This window comes from Scleropages formosus, chromosome 23 (genome assembly GCF_900964775.1).
Source record: "Scleropages formosus chromosome 23, fSclFor1.1, whole genome shotgun sequence".
NCBI lineage: Eukaryota > Metazoa > Chordata > Actinopteri > Osteoglossiformes > Osteoglossidae > Scleropages > Scleropages formosus.
Window position 1 is genome coordinate 8,585,626 of NC_041828.1, and position 22,521 is coordinate 8,608,146.

Consider the following 22,521-nt stretch of genomic DNA (forward strand, 5'->3'; position numbering starts at 1 on the left):
GCACCGTCAACGTTTAGATGACAGGATCCTTCTATGTTAACAAGGAGGCTGTCATTGTTTTTGCTGCTGTATAATTAACATCTGTGTTTTGTCCCTGAGGGCGGATGACCGGGGGCCACAACAAGGAGTGATCCTGACCATGACAGGAAGACACACTGGACACTTATGTGGCTCTTTGTTTAGCTGCGGTTGACAACACCCAATTTCAAATCCTTTTCTGTCTTTTCAAAAAAAAAAAAAAAAAGTTTCCAGCAAACCTTTACAGACATCCTGGCAAGGTTTTCCTCAAAGTTTAGTCTTCTGCTGCAGCAGACATGTCCACATACACACAGACGTTCGAATACGTCGGACCTGATTGCTCCGCTCTGCCACACTGCAACAAAGTTGACTTGGAAATTACAATAATACATTTTTAGTATCCAGCATGGGAAACACAACAAGTGACGCTAAATTTGATAGTGACCTGTTAAACACTCTTCCGAACGAATTTAAGTTATCGAATACCTCTTAGCGAAATCTGGTTCATGTTGGGAACTGTTTCCATTTATTTTCAGTGATGAATTACACTCTGTAATGTAAACCACCGGGACACTCGGAGTCCCATGGAGGTCATTTCCTGTCTAATTCTCAGATGATTTTGTTTCCTCCACATGCTTTGAAAGACAGAGATGTTTGCTGAAGCGCAGATCTGTCCAAATGTAATCCAGGCTTCGAGCTGCAGTGGGAACAGCTTTCTCGACCGAGCAGCCTCATGTGAGCATCTCAACGCAGAGAGGAAAAAGATGTTAGAACTAACGGCGTTTGGAGAAATGTATAAAGGTGCATGTACCGTGTGATTTGCAGAGGGATCTGTTAAGGGGAAGAAAGACGGAGAGGGGGGGGCAATTAAATGCGACGGACAGGGAAGAGCAGGAGTGAGAGAGACAGTTAAGTGTGTCTGGGGTTTGAAAGGAGACAGAAACTGTAAACTGTGAGTGAAATGGAGCAAACGGGAGGGGGCCGTATGCAGCAGGTTTAGCGTCCAGCGAAGGAGCGGCTCGGTTTCCTCTTTAATTCAAGGAGAATTGAAGCCCTCGCTGAAACTTCTCGTCCACACCGACACACCCAGCCAGTTTTAACTCCTCTTTGCTTTTCGGGCCTCTTTAGGCCTTTGTGACAGTGGTAACCGCAGTATCGATGGTAATAGATGAACGGTAAAGTGGTGTTAAAAAATAAGGTAAAGACGGTGTAAGTCGCCTGACCAATGGAGCTGCGCTTCTGGATGTCAGAGGTTTGCAGTTAAGCAAAAGTCAGAGGTTACTTTACCATAAGAATCTAATGTCCTTACCCTACACCACAAACATCATGCTCTCCGACAGACTACCGCACCATCGTGGCTCTGTTTCCCAAAGCTAACAATCGGTGAAGTGTTTTCCAATATTAAACTGACCCACCTTCAGAGAATGAATCATACATCCACAGGCGACTAAAAAGGACAGCTGAAAGCAGAACAAAAACGTGTAGCGGTCACCGCACCGAATGACTTAAAGAACAAATCGATGAGGGAGCCTGCTGGCTATATGTACAGTGGCTGTTACTTGGACAGCCTGATATTGAGCGGAGAGCTCAGCAAGCCTCCTGCCTAATGAGGTGTGTCTAACAGAACCTGAGAGTTACCAAATGAAGTCTTGCGGTTAAGAAAAGCATCCACTCGCGCATCACATTGATGATAAATACCAAGGAGTTGCTCTTTTGCCTGTTTATCCTGGATTATTCGCCTGGACTAAATAAGCAACATTTCTCCTCCAAGGACACGGCATGTGTTTAACCCCAGTTTTTCACCCAGGGCAACAGAAACACTTGTGGTCAGATCATGCTGAGAGTGGATATACTGCAAAATGAACCAGTCTTTATGTAAAGATAATAACCTGAACAGGAACTATTAAATCTAGTGAAGCTGACAATTAACTTGAATAGGAGTTATGTCACATTGTTAAAAGCGGAAGGAGCAAGTAGATGCAGCGACATCTCCGATGAAAAACGAGCACGACGATCACAGCCTGCAGGAGGTCTGCAGTATGGACTGCTTCCCAACATCTGGAATGAGAAGTTGAAAAATCTCTACATTTTGCTCCAGTAACTACTGAGCTTTCAGTGTCAGCTGTGAACCAGGCAAAGTTTTTGAGGTTTTAGATAGGTCGGCGCAGAACTCTTTCATGATGACCTCGATATCTTCAGTAGAATGAGTTTAAAAATAAAATATTTACACGTTTCCATTGACTGTGAAAAAGCACACACACACACACACACACACACAATCTGAAGCTGCTTGTCCCAAGCGGGGTCACGGTGAGCCGGAGCCAAACCCAGCAGCACAGTGCGCAGGGCTGGGGGGGGACACACCCTGGATGGGACGCCAATTTGTTGCAAGGCACCCCAAGCAGAACTCAAACCCCAGACCCGCCAGATAGCGGGACCCAGCCAAACTCACTGCGTCATTGCACCCCCCCCCGAGAAAGTCTTTCTGAAAAATTTTTCAGAAAGAAGAAGTAAATTATTATTATTGTTATTATCATCATTATTATTAGTAGTAGTAGTAGTAGTTGTAGTAGTATTATCCGGTAGATAGATTGTGCTTGCATATTACTAATTAGTTTTGGTGCAATGTTTTGTTCAATGAGCACAAAAATGAAGCTCAGCATTCAGCGGTACACACCAAAGGTATCTGTGAACAGTGGGTATGAGAGACAAAGGAAGGAATCCAACTGAGAGCAAAAAAAGTGAACTGCAACAGAGGTCAGAAATGTAAGAGCGCTGAAGATCAAGTCCACTTCCAATGCACAAACTATATTCATTTAACAGACCACAGCGCTGGAGCAAGTGGACTGTCCAAACAGGGCCTTTGCAGTAAATACCAGTGTTTTAAAATAGATGCCGAGCTTTGCAATCTTGTTTCTTGTTTATTTGTTTTTTCTGTCTTTTTATGGACTGTTGTCTGCTTTTACGGAGTTTGTGCTTTTCGAAATGTCACTAAAATGACAGCGCAGCTCTTAGACTGTACTCGACGCCCTGACATACCATGCAGTTTGACTGCATAAATGCATATTCAAAGCACAGTGTAGTAGAGAGTAGAGAGGAAGCAGAATTGAACGGAATTAATTTAACATATCTTGGCAACCTGTGCTAATGGCTGGAACAGGCCTGCAATGCCCATGTGTTGAACCCTATAAGGTCAAAGTGAAGTGATGTAAAGAACATTTCAGCTGGGGAATTTATTCATCCTCAGTCTGAAATGAGAGTAAATTGTGCACTACAAGTGCTGTATTTACAGCTGGGAAGAATGGACTGGAAGTTTATCATTACGCTTGTCTTAGATCAAGCCTTCAGTCTTGGAGCATGGTACATGGGTACATGGATGTTGGCTTTAAAACAACCTTTCACTTTGGCACTGGACATTCCACACACAGTTTTGTAGAAGAGATGTAGATTTGTTTTGGGAGCAGTTTCCTCTTTTATTAGGAGGAAGGACTGATGAACTGGTCCTGCTCCCTCTTGATCGATCACTGCAGCCGATCCATTTTCTGCCCAGGCACAAAGAGCTCATTCAAGGCCCAGAACAGAGCTGTCCATCAGCACTTGGCAGGGGGGGGGACTCTGGGGTGGGAGGACTGTTGTAGTTTCATGTTTGCAGACCATTTTTGCACCCCGTTCTCTACACCTCTTCCGTCATGCTGGCTGCCACAGATTCCCATAACAACCCATGTAATCCTAGGAATTCCTGAGCTCACCAGGAGCTACAGGAGAGGTGGGATCAGTCAGGGACGGTGCTGTTTATAGAACTGCCATTGCGGGGGTTTTATAGATGTGGGAAATGATAGAGCAATCAGAGGGCGAGCAAGACTCAGTATTTAATGGTCTGAAGAACTTAGCTGCCTTCGCCAGCCCAGCAACAGGCTTATCAGTGCCACAACAAAGCTTTGAGCTCCGTAAACACTCGTCTGCTGGCCCAGCCGTCTCCAGCCCACTGTGTGACTGGAATAAAGAGCGCTTGCCGGGGGGGAATGCTGAATCACTTAAGCGAATGTACCGGCTGCGAAACCCGAATCAAGCAGTGAGTTTGTTTCCAGGCTGCCAAGATTGCTAGAAATCACAGAAGTTAACTTACTGAATCATCCAGTTGGACCACAGGCCACACTGTGGGCTGGTTAAAAGCCTATCGGCCTAAACCCCGAATGAGAAAATGCAGCTGTAACCAAGAGAAAAGTTCAAGGGTTCCTGGAAAAAGTAAAACTGGGCAAAGGAAGAAGTTCCACCATGTAGGGTCTCCGATGGCTCGTTCCAGCAGACCGGGATGGATGACGCTTGCCGTAGTGTATAAAAGAAGCACGCATGCACACACTTTCACACACAAACACACACTCGCATGCACACAAACGCTGAGGGGGATGGATTCTGAAAAACAGTCCAGCTCCGAAGAGACGGCCGGAAGCGGCCCGATTGGAAACACATGTTGAATATTGTCCTGAAAATGTTTTGCAATTACAATTGCACACTTTTGTTCACAAACATATGGGGTCCCACGCAAGAAAAAAAAAAAAAAAACCAAAAAGATTAACCGTGCGTGTGACAGATGCAAACAGAAACACATTTCACCCCATGAAAAAATGCAACACGCTTTCATGCACCAATTAGAAAATAAAAGTAACATGGTTGATGGATCAAGCTCCCTTGGCAAAAGATAAATGCGAAGCATGGGGGCAGAGTGAAGATAGCGAGGGTCTGTTTGTGTGTGTGAGTCTGTGAATGTGTGTGAGAGAGTTTATACAACCAACAGCTGTTAGGACCATTAGGGCACATAACCCATTCCAGAGATCAGAGATTTAAACTCACAACATTAACTCGTTGCTGGCTGCAGGCTGTAGGAGGAGCAACTCTTTGTTTCACTGTTTCTTTGTTGCTATGGAGCACGACAGCTGCAGCTGTGTCCCGAAGAACTCGGCCGTGCGTTTCGTATGCGTGCGTTTGTGTTTCTCCGTGAATGCGTAGAAAGTGTCTGTGCAGTTGACACGCGTGTCCGTGAACGCGGCTGTCGCCGATGGCCTGCGTGCATGTGCGCGCGTGCGTGTGCGAGTTTGTGTAAGTGAGATCGTGCCCAGCTGGTTCTCATCGAGGGAGGGTGAGCCCCGTGGCTCTCACTTCAAACACTTCCACCCGCTTCTACTGCTCGATGAGCGGCACCCTGCGGTCTGCCTGCTCCTAGATGGGCAGCCCCGGTTAACACGGAGTACCCGCTACGTTTCGTTGTGCAATGTTGCGTTGGCGTCTCACATCATCACATCTTCAGTAGAGCCGTGAAAGACCATCCTGCATCATCTGGGTCCTCCTGCCTTTCCTGTGCAGCTCTGGAACTCTGCATACTCACCTATATCTGTCCGGCCGGCGACGGCCCTATAAGCGCCTCGATCATGCTGTGGAGTGGTCAGATCGGGGGGAAGGGGCACACATCTGGAAGCAATTAACATGAGTTGTCCCTCTCTTACCCTGAGACAGAGTTATGAATGGGGAGTGAAGGAATGTCCTTTATCAAAAAGAAACTGTAGACGCAACACTCTGTACGTCCAAATGTAAACCGGTAATATGTATAGATCAAAGGATTTTGGGAGTGCTATTTTGGCATTTTGCAGGAAAGAAATATGAAAAGGTTTTCCATAACAATTATGGCACGTCTGCTTTTTGCAGTGACTGTAATAAACTACAAAGACTCGTAAACTCCCACATCTGCTCCACCTATAGAAATAATTCTGTGCCTGTGCTTTAAATAAAAAAGCTTTACACCCTGAGCGGAGCACCCTGGGAGAATCTACAGAGACTATTTGTACCACGTCCACAGGAAAACTATGGGATTTCTCGGTACTGTAATACTGTCGGCCCGACCTGACATGACTCCATAGGATTTTCATTGGGCCTAAAGGGTGTTTCAGTGAAGGATCTCATAAAAATTAATTCAGATCATAAGGAGCACTGTCTTTAATGAGTAACAAAGAACAAGTCAGAAAAATCTCAGTTGTGGGAAACTCAAAGCCTCTGCTTGGATATATTTCAAGGCAACTGGCAGCATTGTCATATTTCATCACTGAGATCAAATTATCTTGTTTCCCAGATCAGCATAGCCCTATAATGCTTGCTGAATTAGAAAAAGTATGATCGCAGAAAAACATAAGCGTAACAAGGAAGGGACATGTTCCTCTTTGGTCATGCAAGTGTAACATAGTACATTTGTATTTGCGTATTCAGAGTCTTTTCTGAGTTCTGTTGCTAGTGCTTTGGCCACTCTCCCGCAGTACCTGAAAAGTGTTGCTCCGCTACAGTAGATGTGCATAAAGGCAAATCTTGGTTTGAAATATAGCGTTTCTAAATCGCTACAACAGTGTCGCCTAGTGGTTCCTACGGGAATTACCACAGAGCGGAACTCGTAAGAGTCCAAGTTAGACCTTAACACACACACACACACACACACACACACACACACATTTTCAGAACCGCTCGTCCCATACGGGGTCACGGGGAACCGGAGCCTACCCGGCAACACAGGGCGTTAGGCCAGAGGGAGAGGGGACGCACCCAGGACGGGACGCCAGTCCGTCGCAAGGCACCCCAAGCGGGACTCGAACCCCAGACCCACCGGAAAGGAGGACCACAGTCCAACCCACTGCGCCACCGCACCCCCTAGACCTTAACAACAGCACAGAAATATATAAATACATATATAATATAAACAACGGGGGGTGGCGGCACAGCGGGCTTGGCCAGGGTCTGCTCTCCGGTGGGTCTGGGGTTCGAGTCCCGCTTCGGGTGCCTTGTGAAGGACTGGCGTCCTGTCCTGGGTGTGTCCCCTCCCCCTCCAGCCCTACGCCCTGTGTTGCCGGGTTAGGCTCAGGCTCGCCGCGACCCCGCTTGAGACAAGCGGCTTCAGACAGTGTGTGTGTGTGTGTGTGTGTGTATATAAATAACAGAGGAGTGTCTGATCTTAAAGCTAAAACTTTACCACTTTAACCTTGAGTATTGTTAATTTCAGTATCACAAATCCCTACTTGCTTATGGACTCTCCACTTTGCATCATGCCACTTGTAATGTCACCAATCTATTTCCATATTCTTCTGTATAAAGCCTGTCTGGACCGAAACGTGTTCGGAGCAGGTAACGCGGCAGGGCTGCGGGGGTAGCATTTGTACACCTAATATGTATAGTTGAGGTGCCTTTGATACAGTAATCTGTCATCATCATTATTGCTGTTGTTATTGTTGTTGTTGATGATGATGTCACTATGCTGATAAAAGACGTTTCAGCGGAACACATAACTATACAGTATAAATATTCCACTTTTTTATGAACCGGTGACACCACTAGGTGGGCTCATAGCATTGGAGATGAGCGCTATTAATAACTACCAAAGACATTTTATTTCACATAAGACCCTCAACTAACACAGGGCAGTCAAACCTTTGCCAAGGAGCAGGTAATGTGTATGATAAAAGTATTGAAGGAGGATGTTCTATACTCGCTCCTGGTGAAAAACTAGTGGGAAAAATGTATATTCGCCTTTTTGTATGTTGTGAAATACCTTTTAACAGGCTTACAATAACTTGCCACGTCTAACAAAAGTCTATTCAGATGTGAAGTGTCTATCATATATTTTTTCAGAGGGAACGGAGCATATATTTATATTGTAGCATATAGTATCTGTATTTTTATATATATACACATATATGTAGGTGCTTTATAGTAATTACTAATGACTAATCATGTGGATTTGATCTGATAGTTCTGAGAGAAGGGTTCTGACTACAGTGTTAGTTAAATGGGGTAAAAGCACATGATGCACCAATGAAGGCAAAGTCAGTTTGCTGAGCAAATGAACAACTCGCTGGTGCGGAGGTACAATCTGGCACAAAGTAAAAGGATGGTGAAATCACTGTATCATTCTTCCCGCAGCATTTCATTCAAGTTCGGACCTGATCTCTCATTTTAAAAAGTAAAATGGTATTTAGCGCATTACTCACAATTTAACCCATGTTATTATAAAATGACAGAAACGAGGTATTGCAAAGGTTGTAATTTGACGAAACCCCTCCATATGGACATTTGGCCTAGAACGTATAAATTTGTCCTTTGCAGGTGTTAATCACTGTCAGTACTGTATGCATTTTGGACCGGCAGCGTCTCCTAATAATATATACCTTTCTTTCAACGCGTTATTACAATTCTAGTCATCTTTTATTCATCTCATGTCTTTGTTCGGGACTCTTTACGATGATTTACCCATGATTTATACGGCACATTGTTCTTCTTGTATTAATTCAGGACAAATACCTTTGATGAAGGGTGCCACTGGCACTGCTAGAGCAGAAAGAAGAGGATTCGCACTAAGGACCTGGAGGTCGCCAGACAACGACGCTAATCACTACGCCACCTGCTGCCCACCGTGTACCCATCAGTTAAACGGTATAGATGCTCCGCAACAGGACTCCCGCGCCGAAGACGCACGGAGCGACGCGAGACAGCCGCAGTCTTATCTAAATGCACGAGCTTTGCGCGCGCCGACCCCGGCCGTCTCTTTGGCTTTAAGAAGGCGGACACCTCGCGCGCAGCACGCACTGTGTGTGTGTGTGCGCGCGTGTGTTTATCGCCAGGCTTTAAGTGGCACATGGAAAAGATACAGTAACTGCCTGTAATTCAACATGGCGATGGCTCGCGTCGCTCATGCGCGTCTCACGTGAACTTTGGGGACGGTGACGGCGCGCGGCGCATTTCGGCGCGCGGCCAGCTAAACTTTTTATTTATTTCTTGAAGTCCCGCCGCTGACACACGGCCGTGCGTGTGTCTGCGTGTGTGCGGGAGACAGGGGCGACTGTCACGATCCGCACAGCTAAACTGCGGCAGCAAGCGCGGGCTGAACCCTCGGAGCGCTTTGGGATTAAAAAAATAAAATAGCAGCGCGAAAATATATAAAGGAAGACGGCATACGAATTACTCTTTCATTATTTTTCACGTCTCCGAGGAAAGAAGCAGCAGCAGAGAGAGCGCCGAGGTGCGATGGACGGACGTGGAGAGGCGTGCCGCGAGCGCACCTGGGCTGCCCGCGCGTGAGCGGGCTCGAGACGGGCCGTGCGGGATGGCAGCGTCCAGTAACTCCAGCCTGTCGGGTTCCTCGGTCTCCTCCGGTGAGAGCAGCCTCACATCTCCTCACTCATCTCCACCACCATCCTCCACTGCAGGCTCCGCGCCTTGCGCTGTCATGACTCCGCGGACCGGGACCCGCGCGGCCGAACACACACCGTCGCGCAGCCCACGGTGCAAATCAAATGAATATGAATATGCCTGTTTTCAACTGGACTGGATGGTCCTTAAAAGGGAAAGAGTGACACGCCAACCGCGCCTGTGTAAAGCACGCTTCGGCTTCCCGCGGAGAACAGCCTTCATTTTTAAAATATTATGATCATACGTGTGCATGTGCAGATGTGCGACCCCACGCGTGTAGAGCTGTTCGCGTGCTCTCGGTGGTTACAGCAAACTGTCGGGTCACTATTCTGTTGTCAGCAAGGGGTTAAAGGTCTCCGCGGGCAGCATCCAAAGGGCCAAACCACGCGCGCCTCTCTCTCCCTCTCTATTATATACACGCTGTTATTATCCGGGATTAGGGTGCGCGCTCCTGAAGATCTCACTCCCCTCTTCGGATTACGGAGAACGGAGCCGTGAGAATCCCCCTCCGGCACGCGCCGTAATAAACACCCCCCTCCTCCCAGCGGCAACCGGCCCGGCACGCGCCGAGCGGGGGGAAACAACGCGCACCGTGCTCCACATAGACGATATAAACAAGCCCCCCCCCTTCTCTCTTGCTGGGGTGGGGGGCATTGATTTGCGAAGCCCGGGGATCAATATGAGATTTGTTACCGGACGGCGCGAGCTGATTCGTCTAAAAGCTTTGTTAATGCTCAAATTTAGGGCTCGTGGAGCAGTTTGACGTCCGTCGGGAAGCGGTTGTGGATCGCGGCGCATCGCACAGCTGCCATGGATAAATACAAAATAGAGAGCCGAGTGGAAGGGCGCGATCGCAGCGCACGGGCCGGTGCTCAGCAGCCCCACGCAGATGGGCCCCTTCGGTACCCCACCGCTGGTATATATGTATAATAAAAAAAAATTAAAAAAAACCCCCAGCGGCTCTGTCTTCCAGAGCGGCCACTTCCGTACATTCACGCTCCCACTTGAGCGTTATATTCCATGATTGACTCCTTCAGCTGAAATCTGAGTGCAAAAGGATGTGGTCTGGGGTGCACATTTATTCATTTTTATTCACTTTAATTTAGCTGATGCCTTTGTCCAAGGGATTTCACAATTTTGGATAATCTGCTTTACAATGACTTACCTGTTAGAACAAGTTGGGTTTTCTTACTGGAGTATTTCAGGGTAAGTACCTTGATCAGGCTGGGGGTGCGGTGGCGCAGTGGGTTGGACTGCAGTCCTGCTCTCCGGTGGGTTTGGGGTTCAAGTCCCGCTTGGGGTGCCTTGTGGTGGACTGGCGTCCCGTCCTGGGTGTGTCCTCTGGCCTTATGCCCTGTGTTACCGGGTAGGCTCCGGTTCCCCGCGACCCCGTATGGGACAAGCAGTTCTGAAAATATGTGTGTGTGTGTGTACCTTGATCAGGGGTGCAATAGCAGGAATGGGATTCAAAGCGGGAACCTTTGGGTTACAATTCAGCAGCTCTAAGAACCACAGTATTTATTGCTTCAGGCAACATGTAGGTTACATTTTGGCAATACTCACCTGTTGTCTGTTGAATTATCTAAAATGAAACGGCTCTCATTTTTACCACGGTGTTTACCCGAATAGTGTCCCAGAGGACAAGGACCCTGCTGTTGTGCTGCACTTGTGTGGACATGGCAACATGGGAATATTTAGCCTTACAGTATTAACTCTTCTCAAGGTGGTTTAAGTTTTAATTGTAATCACTTCCTCGAATTCCTTCGATAGGTGTGGCGTATTATGCAATAGTCATTTATCCTGCTGCAGCCTCTTCTCTTGGCTCAGTCAGTGTTTGTTCCCTGCAAATAAAAAGATTGTACCCCTTAACACAGCAGATCAAATTTTATCTGTGCCAGATATTTAATGTTGCTTAAAAAACACTGTTACAATTTTCTGTCATAACTGCAACTTATAAATAAGATTTTTCGCACTATTGTTATTTTTGCTTAAAAGTACAAACATGTTTTTCTGGTTTGATTACATATGAAAGTTATGTGGGACTGGCTGCCTTCGAGTTGACGTCGTATCTGTCCCCAAATCGTATGAGTGGCATTCTGGGAAAGCTGTAAACTGAATCATCGGGGGAAGATGGCACAACGGAGGCCTGATTATGCACCACGAGCTCACGGCTATCTGTGGACGAACTGTAGATTCTCTCACTCGATAGGGTTTTACAGCGCTGGATCAACGTGTGCCATTAGGCGGTGATTTATCTCCAACTGGTTTTATTGAAAGAGTCCCAGCGAATGTAATCATTTCCAAGGCTACTTGCAGTTGTTCTCTGAAAACATTTTCAGTTCTCTCCCCTGCTGCTATCGTTTGATATGGGTGCCGACAGTGCTCTTGAGTTGTGTTTCATAAATTGTTTGGAAAGATGCAGAGGATTAAGAGGGTTAAATTGAGCGCGGAGGATATACCAAATAACCCAAGAAACAACAACCTTGAGGTGCAGTTGCCATTTCCCAAATAAGAGTACGAGCTGACGAAGAGCTGCCAAGCAATTAGTGGGTGGGATGCAGGTTAGACAAAAGGATACCAGAGTGTATTTTTGATTTTCGTCTCTTGACAGTACACAGAGATTAAGAAAAGCCTTTTCGAGCCATTTTCCCTCCTGTAGTGGTGTTCTCTTTGAAGCGTGTGTCCTGAAAGGCGTTCGTTCGTTCGAGTGCTTTTCCGGATGAAAGACCGCTGCTGTTTTGTCTTCCAGGAGGAAATTTTGCTCAGGCTGCGCACTGTACACGCCTTGCCAGTTCTGTAATTAAGCCGTGGATCCCACCAGCAATTTAAAATGTTCCTGAGATGGATTTCTCAAAAGTTGAGGTGCATTGAAGGCAGTTGAAAGCTTTGGGGTTAGCTTATCGCATTTTTAAAGACAGTGGGGATGAAGGTATTTCTAAAACAAAGGCTTTCAGGGGAGTGTTGTGGTTTGTGTGGTGGAGCTTGGAGAGGATTTTCTCGCAGATGGCACAGCAAACGACTGACCGCCTGCTCTCATTTTGCTTTCGGGCGGATTGTACGAGGTGAGTTTAACTATCCGAGTGCTAAAAGTGAACGGCGTTGGTCTCCAGCTCCCGCTAATGGAAAGACTCGGCTTAATGTTCTGTGAAAGGCTTGTCGGAAGACCTTCTCATGAGCCGTCGGTGTTACCACAGACGGTTAATTTTACAGTCTGCGACAAGACCTATTTTCATGCCGTTTTTATTTCCGACGAAGGTCGTCCTCGGGCTCGGAGTTCAGTTGTCTTCATTTGCAGGTGAACCTGGAACATATTTCGACGTGCAAACAATTATGCGCGAGCTGGTAGTAATTGTATTCAAAATACCGAACAGGTGTGGGTCCGAACGTCAGCGATTGAATATTCATGAGCACCTGTCTTGAAACGAACTCCTTAGGTTCGGAAACAGAATTTTCAGAGCGCGCAACTGAGATATTTCTTTTCTGAGTCAACAGTTTCGCCTGTTATCGTTTGCAGTATTTTATTACACGCTGTTATTGGTGCTGTGTCCTCATCGTCATCATCGCAGGCTGAGGATGGGTTATTATTGGTGCTGTACCCCGCGAGTGATTACCGGGAGTTACAGTGCTATGCGGTTGCCAGGGAAATGAGCAACTATCAGGGGGTGTTATTATTTTAGCTGAGTGTTTTTCGGTAGACACAACATTAGGATCCTCTTGGCTGCCACGTTCTCTCAGGAAATCTGTCTGCACTCAGTTCTGTTTTATATTAGGCATCCAAATGCACTCCAAATAGATGGTGTCTGTCTGTGTAGTTTCGTCCGGCTCTTTCGCTTTTTTTACCGGCCCATTTGTGTTTCCATGATCTGGTATATTGTGGCTACACACAAGAAAGGAGTGTTTTTTTTCCCCCCCTTAGTGTCGCATTCCATTGTAAAAATTAGCAGTGAGACAGGGTGATGAGGCTCGTTCTGATCTGTTGTTTGAAACACTGGCTTCATTAGAACTGGCAACTTCCTCTGAGCAACAGTCATGCGCCTGGGATGCTGCTGCATCCACAGAAAGTACGCCAGTCGGACATCTGCAGCACCGCAGGGTCACAAGCGTGGACTCGCGGAAGCCGCTCGTGAGACGGCCCGCGATCAGAGCCGACGAGGCCCCTGCCGGCGCGGATGGCCGCTTCCTCTGGGGCCGTGTAAAACAGGCGTGGAGAAGCGAGACCACGAGCGCTGCGGGGCAAGGACGGCAGGGTTCCGCACGTGCCCATCCAGAATGGACGGAGCGCCGCAGCTGCACCCCTCGAGCCACGATCCGATGCCAATTAGTGCAATGTGGGAAAGCAAGCGTGGACGGAACGCACTGGCGGCGATGAGCCCATTCCACCGGTGCCCCGCTGCGGTCACCCTGCTCGGAGCAGGTAATCTTAGCCGTGCATGCAGCCCGCAGAGCTTGGAACAGGCGACTGTAATTCTGGGTCACACGCTTGTGTTCGAAACCTGACGATAGCTGTGATTTTAAAGGCTCTCATCTCTGGAAAGGCAGATCCCTGAGCCCTCTGTTTCTAGGGTTCTCCTTCTCAAGCAGAACGCCGAACTTTGGTTGCTCAGCAACACGCTGTGAAATTCTCTTTGTTATTAAAGGACCACGTGGGGCAGGCAGCCTGCAACAGTGACCAACGTGCATCAGGTTTTCTGTCCAGCAGGCATTTATATTCATGCTTTTCTCCAAAGCAACTTTCAGCGCAACCGGTACTGCACAATATGCAGTAGTTCACCTGTGAATACACCGGAGCCTGAAATGTGTGTGTTTGAACCGTGAGAGGAAGCCCACATGAACCCAGGGAAAACCTATACACTCCACACACACGCTGATCTGAATTCCTAGCCCAGGAGCTGTGAGGTACCGGTGCTACCCGCTGCACCACCGTGCCACCATGGCATAGTTGAACCAATAATAGAATCACTGGCTGGGTGTCAGCAGTGTGTATTGTCTTGGAGGAAGAGGACAGATGGGGGTTAGTGGCTCTGATCACTGCGTCTGTTCTGCGCACGCTCGCTCCTGAAGTGCCCTGAGGAACAGTGGAAAGGCCGTGCCGGATGCCGGCTTGCCTAGTGCCCCCGTGTCCATGTGAATCGGCACGTGTGTACTCGTGTACGCCCGACTTTGGCCTGAAAAGGAGGTCGTGCCCTTGGTGCTCCTGGGCTGTGCAAACAATCAGGTTGATACCTCTTTGGATGGGGAAATTTGTGTGCACTCTGGCATGTTTAACCACACACACATAGAGAGAGGTATGCACCGCTACTGCATCTGTATTTTTAGGAGGTATTATATAGTGCAGTGTGTGTGTGTGTGTGTGTGCGTGTGTGTGTGTGTATATAGTGTAGTGGCTGTAGGATTTTGGTTGGGTTATGAAAGGTGTAGAGAAATGAAAGAGAGTTTGTTTAATCTGCAGGTGGGTGTGTTTGCTGTATGGTCACAATGAATTTATCTTGTGAGAAACCGCGTGTGTCTCGTACCGCTCAGAGTACAGTTAAAAAGCAGGGACTGCGCTGGGTGTTATGAGAATGTGTCGTGTGAGGTGTGTAAGTAATGTGCATTTAAGAGTTTATACGAACCAAATCAAGGGCGTGTGCCTCGTCTAGTGTGTGCATAGTAGCGTCGTTGATTCGTACGTTGGAAGGTGGGGGTTTTTTGGGAGCGAACGTGAGGGTGTTGCCTGTATAGGACAGCGCCGTTCCCTGGTCTCCAGGAAAGGCTTGGCCACATAATCACTGCTCGCTCAAACCAAGCCGCACTAATTGGTTCTTGGGGCTGCAGAGTTAAATTCTTCGCCCGCTGTGGTTCTGCAGCATTGGGGTTGGGCTCCAGTGAAACTAATACTGTAATTTACGTTTCTTTTTGCATAACTGCAAGCTTCCCTTCCCGGAATTGAGGATGTCCAGCGAGAAGCAGCGCTGGAGTCACCTCTCTGCTAATGACGCCAAGTTGAAGTGCGGACCTGCGGAGTTTGTTGTGTGCCATAGTTGAGCGCGTGGGATGCTGCTTGGCGGCGTAGGTGATACACGCGGTGGACATCTGACATGTGAAACTGAAGATATCAGATGAACAAGGGGGGAGAGGGTTTCCATACTTCACCGTTAAATGTGGCAGTGTTCATTCTGGCCTCCTCCCAGTGTGTGTGTGTGTGTTTTAGATGGTCTGTGTGTCTCCTGAGTGCTTGCATCCATATGGATGTCTAGGAGAGAGGCAAGCAGACATGTTGAGAGACGGAGAGAAAGATAGACGCCGATCCCAACGTCTAAGGAGCTGCTATTCAACTCCCAACGCGCAGCAGATTTCGCGGGCGCACAGATGCGCGCGCATGCAGAGACGCACGCGGACACACAAACGCACAGCCGTGCGTCCGATCCTGCAAAAAGCCACCGCAGCCTTTTCGTTTGACCCGTTTAATGGTTCATTTTCACTGCAGTGTTCGTGTATGTGCAGAATTAAGCGTAAGAGATGTGCCCGGTTGCTATCGGCGATGGTGCAGGCAGCTTGCCGCCGCGCCGTGGTGCCGATAGCGTTCGATACGCCTAGCGGAGGGTGCCTCTGGATTTGCGTCGCCTCCTTTCGGAGTTGTGCAAACTGAAAGCGGAACGGGTCTGTGGCCTCCGCTCCTTCCCCTGTTGTTCCGGCTCAGCATCTGACCGCAGCGTTTCCAGTCTTTCCCGTAATCCCCACACCTCAGGTCCCGGCGTTTGTTGTTATTGAAAACCGTGAGCTTTCCGTCCCCGTTTCACGAGTGTTTTTATATATATTGAGCACATTAGAGAGAGGCCAGGTCCACTAAGTGGGAGGTGATGCCTTGTGTCTCGGTGAAAGCTGCTTAATGCATCTGCTCTTCCCGCATCCATTATTAATTACAGCTACGCACTCCTTCTCTGCTATCCATCATGTGCCCTGAGAATTGGATTAGGGAAGAACGTTTCACTCTAACTAGCTATGCGGTTAATATAAACTACTGCTGCCAGGGAATGTTTCACGTTGTGTTTATTCTTCTTACTGTCCCTGCTCCTCGACTCGCCTCCTGCACCAAACCCCACCTCCAGAATCCCAGTGTCCTATAGACTGACCCCATACACGAAATTCTGCGACTCATACCGACATCCTCACTTCGCTCAAAGAGAAATAAATCTATTCCATCCAGTGACACATGCTATACTTGTAATATTATTACAGTGGGCAGCAAAGTGGATCGGTGGATAGCGCTGGTGCCTCACAGCACTTGGACTGTACAGTCAGGCATCTTTTGAACCTAGTTCAGTCTGTGTTGAGTTTGGATATTCTCCCCGTGTTCATGTGGGGCTCCTCCAAGTGCTCTGGTTTCATCCCACATCGTAAAGATACGTGTTTCACGTGAACTGGTGACCAGATTGCCTTTGCTGTGTATATGTGTGAGTAAATGAGTGTGTATGATTGCCCTGTATCCAGTCCCAGGTGTACACTGCCTTACGCCCTGTGCCTCTGAAACACACTCTGGACCACTGCAACCCTGCAGTGACTGATGGATGAATGAATGAATGAATGAATGAATGAATATTACAACGCACTCAGCAGAAGAGAAACGTTAACAGATCTTTCCCAGAATCACGCCACAGAAACCTTATAGGAACATGAAAACAAAATGACAGCATATTGAAGGCTTCAAAGATCAAGAGGCTCACAAGGTGTTACTGGAGAATTAAGCCAATGAAGGAATGCTACAGTTGGTCCGTGTGCAGTGTAGCGAGAAGCACCACGAGTGACAGATGGCCTCTCTGCAGGACCTGCAACATGCACCCAATGCAGGGATTATGAGCAGTGTCTTTGACGGCGTGTCTCCTTGTGTTGGTGTGTGTATCAGGGAGTATAGGGGAGCGCGAGAAGGAGAGAGGTGCCCTTCTGGACCCTGCGCTCCGTTCGGGGTGTGCGAGGCCTTGCTGCCAAACTCCCGGCCACAGAGAGACGCTGTTAAAAATATATATTTAAAAAGATCCCGAGCCCTCTGTCCCAGTTTGGTTCAGCAGCCATATGTCGGAAAAGTGTTTTCGCGGCCCAGGCAGCGAGAGGCCGTGTCTACGCCCAGGCCCTGACGCGCGGCGAGTCTGGTGCCGAGCCAAACTTGCCCGCAGGCTCAGAGACTCCAGCTCACGCCACTCTGCGAGCGGCACTCGGGGAAGGGCCGTGCAGCAGAAATTATTTCGGACTTGCGCGGCGTGCGCGGAGCACGGCAGCCAAACGGCCCCTGCGAAGATGCTTGTGCTTCTCTTAGATTATTTCTAGGATCCCCGTCCATCAGTAAGCACTCATCAAACTGCGTGTTTGCTGAAAGCTGCTTTTCTTGGCTGTCTGGGGTCCTTCGGAGGAGAAGTTTCCTCCGTTGTGTACATAATTTGTTTTGCTTTGCCGACTGACTTGTCTCGAGGAACCGCAATGATTACCTCTTGACATAATCTGTAATCTGTTTATACAGCTGGGCCTCACTGGGAGATTCCCCCCGGAGCAATTGAGGTTAAGTATCTCGCTCAAAATACGTCTGTAGTACACCATCGCACGTTCAGACACGGTCCCCTCGGATTTTAAATTCAATGGCCTGACCACACTTCATTCACGCAGTTGCTCCAACTCTGGTCCCAAACTCATTCCACGAGCAGCTGCATTCCAGCCCCGATACACAGTACCGCCTTCAAGCCGCACTGCTGCCATCGTCTATACATTCATCCTGTCCGCCTCGCAGTCACGATCCCTTCGCCCCGCAGTCGCCCCGGCTGCCGCTCCTCTCTCCTGCCCCCCGTGCCCCCGTTCTCCGTCCGGCACTGATTGCGCCCTCTTTCGGAGTCAATCATTTTACGGCGGTAATTGCCGTGTGCTGCTGGAACTCGGGTTAATGAATAATGGAGCGCCGAGCCGTCAGCGGCGCTTCCCCCAGAGAGGAGGCCGGGGCTGAAGGAGCCGCGAGTGGAGAGGCGGGCAGCCCTTGAGCTCCCCGGCTGTGAGGAGCCTTCACGATTACTTCTCCGGTGTCTCGTCCGCTCGCTGTGTCCTCCTTCAGACCGCACCCTTGGGAGCGCAGCAGTCTCATCCAGCTAATTATTGTCTGGACTACAATTTCCCGCCGGTGCTCGCAAGACTATTCCTAAGTTGTGCTTCGGCAGCATCGGTGTTGTATTGGGTCTCCTAGAGCACAAACGGCATCACCTCAAATGCATGCTTCCTGATGTCGAAGAGACAAGTTGCTGTGCCTTACACGCCGCGCTGTAGTAAGCGGAGGGTGCAAGTAACCTTGGGAAAGGAGAGAAATAAGAGAATAACTGGGAATAAAGCATATGAATAATTCCGGCGTGAGAGGCCTTGAACAGTCCTTCACAGTCAAGCGCCGCTTGCCGAAAGCAGCCCGTGAACCCACACGCTTGTACTGTATGGGATGAAGCTTCCTTCCTTCTTCTTAATGCTGCTTCTCCAGCGAGGCAGAGCAGGTTGGACACGAGGCCAGGGGTCTGCTTGCGAGGCACTGAACCAGCCCACGGCGGGAAGGTTAGGTGGTTATTTTCATTTACTTTTCATTTAATAAGGGCAGTCTCTTCGTTGTTTTAATATAATGAAAAGCATGTTCCTAGTGCTGCGCTGAATGAACCTCCTGGTGATCAAAGACTTGGAGGCTCATGAATAAATGAATATAAATGAAACAGAAAATTTGGGAATGAACTATTTTTTGCCTTTTCAAAGCTTTCTCGTGTTAAAAAATGGAAATGATGCCGGCGCACCAGAGAGATAAACATTTCACTCAGTGCTCGCTTCTAAAGAGGAGGAAGAACATCTCTCTACAATTAATGACCGAGGCCTTTCTGCCGTGGGACTTTGCAGAGCCGAATAGCGTTCCCGCTCCCTCTCAAAGCATCTGGAAATCACATTTTACTTTGAGCAAGAAGGATCTAATTGGCTGTAGTTTCCCAGTAAAAGATTAACATTTGTCTTATGTCATATTGACATGGGATGACGCGTACATCAGATCATATTCAGCATGTCTTGTTTGAGTGTGTCCTGTCTACTCCAGGGACTGCGCAACGCTGCGAACAGGTGTTCGGATTCGCATTTGTGCTCATGTCAGTGTCAGCTGCGCCTCTTGGAGGCCCTGGCATCGGCCTCGGCAGCTCGCACACGCGGCGCGGTAGAGAGCGCGGGCACCAGTGCGGAAATGTGCTGATGCCCGCCAGCCTCAAAGTGCTGATCTAGAGGGATCTTTCCTATAAGATGAGGAGACTGGAATCAGATGGGAGACCAGCACTCCTCCCGAGTAGTGGCACACGCTCAAAAAAAACAGGTTGAGCATTTTTATTCCATGAATAAGGCATCGTTAATAAGCACCTTGGGCGATCATGTAAAATAATCGATGCCGACCTTTACATTTTCATTCAGCCTACATATGTAATATGGCCTTTAAATTAACTTCCCTAACCTCCCTGAATAAAAGGTAATACATTTTTAAAAAGAAACCCCTGAAGTACATTCGGACATTAGTAATAATTGTTTATGCTGATCCAAAGCACACAAGATATAGATGGCTCTTCAAGTCCAAGTTATTAGATCCAGAGTACAGCTCCGCTGGCAGGTGTCGGTGCTGAAGAATATCCCAAGACAGATGTACAATATTTGCATCTAGCACGTTTCCTGTAAACTGAAACAAGAAATTTTACTGATATGGTACAGGCGCTTGCAATGCTATTGATTTATTGACTTGGGGAATGTTCCGGATTATATGAAGACGGCGCTGAGGTTGGCCTCGTACCGGTGACCACCCTTCAGAAAAGATTGATGGCTGTGTTTTTATTGCCGGGAAGCGTGTTGGTTCCCTGTGCTCCTCAGAAAACCAGATACAAAGATGGCATAAATAAATACGAGATGACATTCACAAGTAAAGCGATGTAATTATCATCAGCGAGACAGAAGAGATGGCCTGAGGCCTTGACTGGCAAATCAAATACACCTTTTTAATTAAAATCTTTGCAGAGCAGAAAGGAGAAGATGTCTGCTTTATTTATATATGTATAATTTTTTTTTTTCCAAGATTGACCGAATAAATGATTGCTTTATTGGCTGCTGCTCTCCAGACACTGGTGTGTGTGTGTGTGCGTGTGTGTGCGTGTGTGTGACCACAGAGTTTGCCGACTTTCTTTCTCAGAAGTTGGATCAAATGGGCATCATCTCATGCGAGCCTTATGTCAAGGTTTCAGAGGAGCTTTTGCTTCAACGTGGTCTTCATCTAAAGAACTGTGATATAACAGCCGTTGCTGAATTGCACAGGAATTCGCTGCACTGCACAACCCCTTCGGTTCGTGTGTCTCAGCCGCCACTAACTAGCCGCTCTTTTATTTTCAGATCCGGAAGAGTACCAGCCGCCCATATGGAAGTCCTACCGTGAGTATGAGAGCTCCCTCCATCTCAGTCCGTCGCTGCCCTGCCCTACTTTCACGCTGTGAGTGTGTCTCTGAATGACAGAACGTGGTACTTTCAAGTGCAGCAGAGTCACCTGCGTTCTTATGGTTGTGTAACTGACCCAGCTGTGTAACTGAGTGTAGGATTGCAGACAGAAGCCCTCCTGTAGGTCTCGGGGGCTCACCTCTGGTAGCGCTGGAGAGCAGCTCCGCATCACAGGCTCCCTCAAACCTGCCGCCCCCCCCCCCCCCCCCGAACAATAAAAACGCTGTAAATTAGTATCGGCAAAGTGTCATTCGGAATGAATGCGCTCATAAAATCGGGAAGCGTTTTCTGCATCCGCTCTTTTAAATCCGTTCGAGAGCGGCCGTTTTTCAGGTGAATCACTTTGTTCATTAGTCAGCCCCGGCGCGAGTTCAGCCTTGCGCTCATGAGCCCGCCGCCCATCCGCTTCCCGTGCTTTTACTTCTGCTTTTCCACGAGCTTTCCTGTTAGGGAAGGGTTTCGGTCTCGCTTTGCATTTCGCTGGGAGGAACACCATCAATTCCTTCAAGGCCCCGTGCCGATTTTAAAAATAGTGATGCGGTGCTACATCAGGGTGACAGGTGGCATAACGGGGAAGGACACTTGTTACCTGAAGGTTGTCGGCTCATATCCCCGGGTGAGAGTGTGTTGCGGCGCTCTTACACTATGATCGCTGCTGTGATTTTCACATATTTATCCAGCTGTATGGAGGTAAACGATGAGCAGAAAAATGAAAGGAATTATGACTTGTCATCTTGTAATTATGTCTGACTGGTCTGATCTGGTGTGTGACTGATGTGTGTTTGACCTTCCTGCTTGACCTTGAGTAGCTGGAGCTCTGACCTCCCAGAGAATCAGCTTTTGGCCTTCTGCAGGAACTTAACAAGCACAAAACAGTAATTATTTTATAACCCCAACATAAAAAGTGGAACGAATAATAAAAAGGACGATTGCTAATATTTAATTTAATTAACGTGAACGTCTGAATATTTAATTGCTGTTTGCGTGGAGCCTAACTGTTAAATTGAAGCATCCGGCATTGTCGTGCTGAGCATATTTATGCAAACGAGAGATCTCACTTTTGATCATAAGCGCACAAGTAGATCAAGTGTCAAGTGTGTGCACAGCGGTTTTCTCCCTCTGCACGTGTGATGTAACCAACAGACATTACTCATTAGCAGGTGACAGTTTTCGTGCAGATTTTCCCAGAATTCGATGTACATTTAACCGAGCCAAGAAGGGAAGTGCTTTGCAGAAGTGTAGGCTTCTCCTGCAGAAGCATGTGGGAGTTGGCGCCGCCCCCCGTCTCTGAGGCCCGCCGTGATGGTGCCTGCTGTCTTGGGTTCCAAAGTCAGACTGAACCCCTCTGACAAGAACACGGACCCCCTGTCGGGGGTCTTCTGCCTTCCTGGGCGGCAGCGCAAACAATATTTAGGCCGTTCCTTGCCACAGAAGGCAGAGGCTGGACTGAAGCATGGTTTAAGTAAATACACTCTACATTTATTCACTTTTCTTCAAGGCAAGTTACAGTGTTAGGTTTGTACACTAAGGTACTTACAATTATTTACCCATTTATGCAGCTGGGTAATTTTTACTGGAGCAATCCAGGGTAAGTACCTTGCTCCGGGGTGCTGCAGCAGGAATGCGATTGGCTCCTGTGTTCCTCGAGTATGAGGTGACAGCTCTGACCCCTATGGTGCCCACCCTGCCGTGTCCTGCTGTGTGGTGTTTTCATGCACTGCACACACGTACTTTTATTCATTTAGCTGATGTTTTTTTGCCAAAGCCACTTATAATGTTAAGCTGCTT

At 48.1% G+C, this 22,521-nt stretch overlaps 1 protein-coding gene across 3 annotated transcripts in view; it reads left to right on the forward strand.

Annotated features, from left to right (window-relative positions):
* Nucleotides 1–8,608: 8,608 nt before the first annotated feature.
* Nucleotides 8,609–22,521, forward strand: part of LOC108933386 (beta-chimaerin-like) — a 30,187-nt gene continuing 16,274 nt past the window's right edge. The window contains exons 1-2 of one of the 3 annotated variants that reach the window (XM_018750383.2): nucleotides 8,609–9,200; nucleotides 20,632–20,670. In XM_018750383.2, the coding sequence (XP_018605899.1) occupies nucleotides 9,152–9,200; nucleotides 20,632–20,670 (88 nt within the window). In that variant the 5' untranslated portion in view covers nucleotides 8,609–9,151. Of the gene's footprint in view, nucleotides 9,201–11,834; nucleotides 13,652–20,631; nucleotides 20,671–22,521 lie in introns of those variants that run through there. The other 2 variants (XM_018750382.2, XM_018750384.2) reach the window with 2 other exon arrangements.